The 8,413-nt window shown below is 43.0% G+C and overlaps 1 protein-coding gene across 5 annotated transcripts; it reads left to right on the forward strand.

The window, feature by feature from the left end:
- The first annotated feature begins 1,067 nt into the window (after positions 1-1,067).
- Positions 1,068-7,619, forward strand: LOC114871832 (band 7 protein AGAP004871-like). 5 transcript variants are annotated; one of them, XM_029178297.2, is made up of 7 exons: positions 1,068-1,154; positions 2,072-2,284; positions 2,950-3,130; positions 4,496-4,657; positions 6,352-6,517; positions 6,670-6,883; positions 7,271-7,619. In XM_029178297.2, exons 2-6 carry the CDS (start codon positions 2,098-2,100, stop codon positions 6,865-6,867), a joined length of 894 nt encoding a protein of 297 aa, XP_029034130.1. In that variant the 5' UTR covers positions 1,068-1,154; positions 2,072-2,097; the 3' UTR covers positions 6,868-6,883; positions 7,271-7,619. The 5 variants fall into 5 exon arrangements, with proteins under 5 accessions (XP_029034130.1, XP_029034129.1, XP_029034133.1 ...); XM_029178296.2 differs by having other exon boundaries at positions 1,075-1,328; XM_029178299.2 differs by lacking the exon at positions 1,068-1,154 and adding an exon at positions 1,245-1,323.
- The last annotated feature ends 794 nt before the right edge of the window (positions 7,620-8,413 follow it).

Raw genomic sequence — 8,413 nt, forward strand, 5'->3', positions numbered from 1 at the left:
GAATTCCGCGAAATTTCCGGGGCAGATGGAGCGGCCACGTATCAAAGTGGCAATTATTTCGTTAAAATATCAGGAAGCGAGGCGATTCGACTAATTTGCATGCACCGACGAACTTTATTTCAAGCTATTTGCGAATGGACTCTGCTCGACCGGTTGGGAAATTGCGATACCGTGTACACCGTCGTTAATGATAATTATGACAATGATGCTGTTGTCGAGCGCAGCAGCACCTGAATGAAATAATCGAATGAATGAATAATCACGCAGAAAGAAAAAAAAAAAGTACAAACTGTTTCCCTCGTAAAATGCTTCCATCTATGTAGAATCACGTCGAAAACTGAACTCTTAAACAATGTGGGCCGAGAAAGTCTGCTCGCGTAAAAGGGAAGAAATTGTTTGTACACGGCCGTGTTGTTAATAACACGATCCGACAGACTAAGGCAAACCGCGGTACATAAAGCCGAAACGTTCATAAACCAACGGCTCTAAGAATAACAATTAGAAGATGAGTCAGGCGGATGGTGGTGCTGATGAAACGTATCTTGCATAACTACACGCGTGCCTAAAGAATTACGAGGCTATTAGCACGCTTCGTTGAAACGGTGGAATGGTACGTGTTAGCCCTGATCGCTGATGAACCCTAACATCGATGGGTCAATAGTACTCGAAATCATAGCGCCAGTGTGCACAGATGAATTGTAACATATTAATTAGCACGAAGAGAAAAAGCAAGGCCTCCCTGTCGTTTCGCCGCGAGCATTTATCATCCGAGGACGACGACCAGAGAAGAATTCTCTGCGTTTCGTCGATCCACGACGACCAATTACTCATTATGTATATACACATCGAGCGTGTGAGGTTAATTTGGTAGAGATTTGTGGTGTTGCGGTGGGCGCGTGTGGTAACATCCAGCCGGCCGGACGCGTCTCTCGTCGTGCTTGCTCGCTTGCAATCCACCTCTCGATCGAATCTTCCAGCTTCCTTGCTATTACAGTAGACCGTAGGCGAATCTTAAGCTAGATTTGCGAGTCTTCCCGTTCGCGTTCCTTAGTAGCCCGGTCGCCTCCACCGCGAACGGTTTCGCGTGTTACGAACCTTTCCTCGATGACTCCATGTTCGATCACGTTTCATAAATGAACCGCAAAAGATTAGTGGTGCGTAATAAAAGAAAAGAGGAATCTTCTTAGTTTAATGTACGCTTTCGATCGAACAACCATCAGCTGGCCGGACAAGGAAGGATAAAGCAATTTTTTTGCTGGCTTTCGGTATGGTGCACTACGGGTGCACGAAAACCGACAGCGGTGGAATCGAATGCTTCGTTGAGTTCAGTGAGACACCACGTAGCTCGATATCGTTCTCTCGTTGCTATTGTTAAGACTTCTCTGAAAGCCGGAACAACGAAAAAATAAAACTCCTTTTTGTCTCTGTTCTGCATGAAAAGCCAGTGATCGTTCTCGGTAGCCGACACTTTGGTCCAACGATTAATCGCAACTTACCATCGGATTCGATCGTTGTATTTCGAGATATAAACAGTTTTATACGCAGTCTGCTGTTTAAATAGACACGTCTGACTGAAACGAGCTGCTCACAACGAATGCAATGTTTTCGAATTCGTTTTATATTAGCTTCCTCGTGGATCAGTTGTCTAATAGAACCCTGCGTCGTTTAAAAATTAACTTCGATACAAAGGAAAGCGCGGAATGCACGGGATGGCGAGATGAAATTAATGAGAAAGTCTGTCGACGGGGGGACGAGATAGCCGAATTACTTTTCTGGCAGCAATGTTCCATTTCACGCGCAATTTACCGAGGACGATCCGAACGAAAGGTCTTTGCATGATTGCTTTTGCAACGCGCCACCCTCGAAAAGGGAGCAATGGCAAGAAATCGTTAAGCGTATAAACCAATGACAAATCACCCTATACCGTGTCCATTAATTATAATGCTTCCCGCAGAATTCCACTTACCGAGAAAGTAATCCATCTCGAATCGTCGCGGTTCAAGATGCGCGCGTTATTCCTTACTTTCATATTTTCGTTTCCTTTCGCTGACACTGTTTGTTGGGAAAACAGAAGAATCTACGGTGACCGGCTCGCAAATGACGGAAGAGAAGAAAGTCGGCGCTATGACGAGATTCATCGAGGTTCTTGCAACCATAGGATCCTTTTTGCTGGTGCTCGTTACCCTTCCCTTCTCCCTCTGCTTCACGTTCAAGGTTGTGCAAGAGTACGAAAGGGCTGTCGTGTTTAGAATGGGTCGCTTAAAGGGAGCAGCTTACGGTCCAGGTAAATACGAGCCGTCAATTTCCGAGATGTACTACTACCTGAAATTTACTATCAAATGTTACAAATCGCTGTAAAATAATTAATCCGACGTCATTGTTCGATGGTACAGAACGAATGTATGAAATTCGAATGGAATCTTTTGTTCAAACTGTTTGTTTGATAACATTCATTAGTCGAACAGGAGCAGGTTTAATAACCGTCCGAAAATTTGTCGACGAATCGAATAATGGAAGAATATACACGGTGTCTAGAGTATTCAAATTGAGCACTTATTTTTCAAGCCTTGCTATCTAACAGAAAATATAATTCTGGCTATAAAAATCTTTCGGTAAATATACTTTTGTATAGAAAAACCAGGAACTATGTAGTGCGAAATGTTTTTCCATCTAGAATTGAATTGCAATGTTTTCAAATTTGGAGACACCCTGTGTGCAACGAGTATGACGTATAAATTAATATTTGAGCACGTTCGAGTGTACACAATTACACGTTAAATTCGTGAAAATGGAATCAAAACAGATTCCCGATATTTCGGTTATTTCCTGCCTCCAATATCCATCTGCTAAAACACGATCATCAATTGTTGTATTTACATTTTATAAATGTCAATTTGAATGTGTAATCGGCAGAAATTGTGAGTGATTGGAGAGGTGTATCGTTAACAGGAACGTTCTTCGTGATGCCCTGCGTGGACAATTGTGTCCGGGTCGATCTGAGAACGGTGTCTTTCGACGTCCCACCACAGGAAGTACTCACCAAAGATTCCGTGACGGTGAGCGTCGACGCAGTCGTCTATTACCGCATAAAGGAGCCACTAAATGCTGTCATTAAGATAGCTAATTACAGGTGAGCGAAACAATCCTACGATCTCGTTGCTCCTTTCTCCCCGAAGTAATAGAAAAACGAATACATATTATAAGGAGATGCAAATTTAAAGAGCGATAAAAATCTTAGTTTTATGCATACACTGGAAGATTAACGGACAAAACTTACGCAACAACCTAATATTATATTTTGTTGGTGCAGCAGCGTAGAGGGTGGAGAATTTTTAATAACCGTAATACCGTAACCATGTTTCCCTTTTAACCCGACGGAATGAATGCAAGCGTGCTAATGCGTCGCCGGGGAGACAGAGTAGAAAACGTCCGAGGGAATGCACACGCTATCGTAACAGAGATTTCGTTCGCGTAATGCAAATGGGTCGCGAACGTCCGACGACCGCTCGTTGAAAAACTCCCCAACACTTATAGCGCTCGTTCTCGTTGCTTTTCACGCTTCGTTCGCGGCGAAAGGATTCAGAGAAAACGTCATCATCCCGCGTTTAACCCTTTCAGCATTACTTCATACGTTGCTCGGCCTGCTCCACGAACTAATATTTATTAATGAAATTAGTATCAGCATCATCTACAACTCAATTGAATGGCAAGCAAATATGATAAAAGAACTCGGTGCTCAAACAAATTGGAGGAAACTCGTTTGGAATTAAATACACCTGAAAAAGGACAATAAAAAGCGAGTAGAACTGCTGGTCGTGATTTCCTCTCAATTTAGAGATAGAATACGGAAAGTGTGGTGGCTTCGACATCGTCGAGCATTTTTTCCCCCGGCGTCGAATTGAAAGTTCGTTTGACAATCACGAGAGCGGAAAAATTCGTAAAATTTTCCTGAAAATTACCTGCCAACCATCCCTCTATATTCTCGCGTTATCAACCTCGGTGTTTCTTTTGAGCAAAAAAAAAAAAGAGATGCTGCCTCGCCATATGAATATAAAGTTGAAAACAAATTAAGTATCCTGGTCGTAGCGACGTAAACACGGTATCCTGTAATTTTAATTAGCAACGACGAGAGACGAGATTGTATCGATGGGACAACTCTCTCCTCGAGTCGCTTCGCAGAAGTTGATTAAATGCGTAAAACTTGCACGGACACGATCAGCAGGAAAAGCTCGGTCCTTTCTGGTAACAGTAATTTTCCCGACTCTCGTTGTGTAACTTTTCAACCAAGAGTTTCTGTTGTTTGAACAGAGCAATACGTTTCTAACCGGTTCAAAAGTGAACAAAGCTGAAACGCGATAAAAAAAAAAAGGTGCAATTATTAATTCCGCCGCATGACAATTTCCCAGACGTAATTAACTGGATCACGACATAATGAAAGCTTGAAAAATTGCTTCCTCAAAATTTCGTGTAATTTAATGGAAACAATTGGTTTTAGTCATTCCACTCGACTGTTGGCCGCCAGTACTCTAAGAACGGTCCTTGGAACGAGAAACTTGGCCGAGATCCTATCCGAACGTGAAACGATTTCGCACACGATGCAGACGTCTCTCGACGAGGCCACGGATCCATGGGGTGTCAAGGTTGAACGCGTGGAAATGTGAGTATCGTCGCGTAGAAAGAATAAAAGAACATACCTCGAACTGGAAAAATTGTCAAAGTTGAAATTATGCAAATATTGACGGTGCGGAATCCGAGAGGGAAACGTTATCGGATACGAAACGAACACACGAGGGAAAAAGGTGAACGGATTTATGAGCACCGGTTCGTTTCGAACGAATTAATTTCAGCTCGCGAGCACGTCTATCGAAGTCGATCAACTTCAGCTGTCTGCGATACAGTCTCGTTGATCGACTCTGAATCGAAGCACAGGAAGGATCAAAGAAACAATTACCAGCGAATCGAAGCGAGGTAGCTCGAAAAGCAGCGTTCAGGAATTTTTGAAATTCCAGCAATATCGTGTCTATTGTCGAGGTGAAACGATTTCATCGTGGCTGTCGATACGATGTCTCGATCGCTGCTATATTTCACCGTAGATTCATTCGAGTAAGTTCAATGGAGCAAGATACGCTTTCCGTGGCAAGGATAAGCTCCTTTTCCCGCGAAATGATATTTATCGCGTCCTTATACATCAAGCATTCGGTGCTTTCACGATGATCGATCGTCTTCCTGTTTTTCACGGCGAATCATTCTCGACATTGTACTCGGCCTCGCCTTTGAACTTGCACCAGGGATTCCTTTAAATTGAATTTTTCCATCGAATCGAGTAATTCAATGCCGAATTACTTTGCCTTGTCTCCTGCAGAATTTCTCTCTTGCCAAATTTCATCTGGAATGTTTCCGATGTTTACTGATTATACTCTGAATTAACCTTTTTAAGGTCCGTTTGTTCTGCGCATAAAGTTTAATCTGTCAAGGGATTTGTTTTAAACCTGGCTACGGAGAGCCGCCGCCGCGTTGATTGCGACTACTTTATGGAATTACGGATGAGAGCATTTATGGCGAAATTCCTTTTCCCTCTTTAAACGAAGGTACACCCGCCCAAGGAATTCATCGCGTATCGTTTGAATTTAATTTGAAATTTTTATTTGAAATTGTAGCGGAGGTAGTAAAGATCTTTATTTGAATCTCACGATCAGTCTGTAGGTGGTGAAAGAAAGTTGAGTATCGACGGGATATAACACGACAGAATGAAATTTCCAGGCATAAGGGTTCGTAGGTACGTGAAAGCGCATAAACTTAGACACTAGAGAACACCTGCGAACCCTCGACCGGATACCGAAAAAGTAAGAACCCTTTGGTCTCGATGTTCACAAGAACAAGCGTTTCACTAGCCAGACACTAGAGTCGCACGTCCCGAAGAAAGCTCGAGCACCTTTCGAAGAGGCTCTTTGCTGCTGTACCGAAGGGCTATCAAAGGGCAAACCTGACACGACTTTACGCATAGTCGATGGGAGTGAAAGAAAAATCGAATCTGAAAGTTTAGTTTCAAGCAAGTCCCGAAAATGATCGAGAGGTAGAAGAAAGTATTATAAGGTTGGACGTTTATTTATGCCTGTGTCAACTGCACCAAACGGTGGAGCGCATTTTGGCAACGTGCGCGTCCCCGTGAAATATCGTCTCGCAAGTGAGTCTTGTTGTTTTAAAAATGGCCAAGGGCATTTCTATTCCATCTGAAGAAACTAATACTTAAAGTTAGCGTAGGCTATTTTAGGTGATGAATTGTACGAGCTCGCAACGTAAGGCTTGAAGTAGGTAGCTTAAAATAAAACATAAGGTATGTTGGTGATTTAGAAAGGACGTTCGACTACCGGTGCAGCTGCAACGAGCCATGGCCACGGAGGCAGAAGCCGCAAGGGAGGCCCGGGCTAAAGTGATTGCGGCGGAAGGAGAGATGTTGGCTTCCCGGGCTTTGAAAGAGGCTAGCGATGTCATTTCCATGAGTCCAGCTGCCCTTCAGGTACGTTCCAGACAGTCTGGCCGAGCATCGTCAAAGATAGTTTCGTCGTTTCAAACCAACAGTTGCCTCGGTGCAGTTAATTACAGTCTTTCGGGAATCGAAGAAAGCACGATGAAAAATCGATTTTTTTTTTTTTCTTTTTGGTTAAGTAGCTGCGATATTTGCAAACGCTGAGCAACATATCCGCAGAGAAGAATTCCACCATCATTTTCCCACTACCCGTCGAATTTCTGTCTTCCTTTCTCACCGGAGGCTTTCAATCGAAGAGGAACCTGGACACTATTGAAGTATCCTCGGAGCAGCTCGTTTCGAAACAGTTGAAAATTCAGCCTGACGTTCACTCGAAATAGAAATAGCGATAGAAAGGTAAAGGAACGTGTAGAGCAAAGAAAAGGAATTTGAGGAGGTACGATTGGCACGTAGGGTTAATTGCGCGGCCTTTGATTGATCGATAAACAGATATACTTGATCGGAAAGCGATATGCTCGTGAGCAGAACTCGACGAGCTTGCCGATCGTCAAAGCGTGCCAACCGTTTAAGTAAACTTGCCGATTTCGTCCCATCCACGCGTTCTGATTGCAAATGACGCACGGATTTTCCATAAATAAATACTCGTCACTGGCTTTCAAATCCGTTCAGCCATTTGATCTTTCCATGGTTCTTCTCATGGCGAAAAGAAAACACGCTAATTCACGGATGTAATTCAATTTACCCATCGAATGAAAACAAAGTTTCCCGTTACTTTCATTTCAGATTACGGACTTCAAACGATGAATGTTGATTGAGAGGGAAGGTAGTTAATTGGAAATGATCGAACTGCTTTTCCTCGGCAGAACGAACGAACGAACGAGGGACGGATAGAAAGTATAAATTTCAATTTTTATTAGATTCAGCCGGAGGTGTACCGTTTTTCCTTCCGTTTTTAACAGAACGAAATATCCAGCGCGTAATGTATGTAGAATGTTTTATAAACAACGGAGGAGCTTTAACCCGGACTATTATTTACGCGGGAAATTCTTGTATGAGTTATGGCGCTTGTTAACCGTGCCACGACACATGGGCACAGCCAGGATTAAACAGCTTCCGCCGTTGCGTGAAAAAAACTCCGAGGAAGTATTCGGTAAAAAAAAAAAAAAAAAAAAAAAAAAAGGAAAAAGGGATAATTCATTGCGAACACGGAGATTACAGTGACGGCCACGAAATCCAATAAATAAACGTCCTTGTCCTACCAGCCTTCTCGCTAGGGAGGAAACTATGGAAACCTCTGCGTGCTCTGCTCCGAAAGTTTTGAGAATCGACATTCGATCGTTTTTTCTTCGAACTTTAAATCTTCTTTCGAGCGACGTTAGCGTTCGATCGAACGCACAACAGAACTGTGTATAGAGCGACGCAATTGCCGGGAATGGAGTACTTTTGCGGGTTCCGTTAGGAGAAACTAATATTGAAGAGCGTAATTAATAAACACGATGGCCCGCAGGATATTAATTCCTTCGGCTCAAATATTTACCAGCGAAATTAATTCGTACTCTCTACAGCGGAATGTCACACGGACACTCGTAATCCAGCCAAAGAGATAACCATCAGGATACACAGCAATTACGTTTATAACCGACGAAGACAGAGCGACGCGACGGTCCGCGTTCAATTCGAACAACAACTGGTCCCCGTGTGTTTGGCTAACAAAACCAGTCAAGAGGAGAGATCTAACCGTGAAACACGATTTTCCGAATAGATCGTCTCGAAAGTTCCGACGAGAAAATGTATTTTCAAAGCCTTTCCTCTTATAATGTATCCTTTGAATGTTCGTGAAATAAAAACGGTTAAAATTGTGAATTTTGTTAACGAATCTCATTCAGACGCTATATAACGATTCAGGAAAACAGTCAAATAATACGG

The sequence above is a fragment of the Osmia bicornis genome, chromosome 1 (genome assembly GCF_907164935.1).
Source record: "Osmia bicornis bicornis chromosome 1, iOsmBic2.1, whole genome shotgun sequence".
Taxonomy (NCBI): Eukaryota; Metazoa; Arthropoda; class Insecta; order Hymenoptera; family Megachilidae; genus Osmia; species Osmia bicornis.

Coding starts and splice junctions, on each gene's coding strand:
- LOC114871832 (XM_029178296.2), top strand. CDS start 1,268: ATGGTGCACTACGGGTGCACGAAAACCGACAGCGGTGGAATCGAATGC. Junction 2,285..2,949: donor GGGAGCAGCTTACGGTCCAG/GTAAATACGAGC, acceptor TATCGTTAACAG/GAACGTTCTTCGTGATGCCC. Junction 3,131..4,495: donor ATTAAGATAGCTAATTACAG/GTGAGCGAAACA, acceptor AATTGGTTTTAG/TCATTCCACTCGACTGTTGG.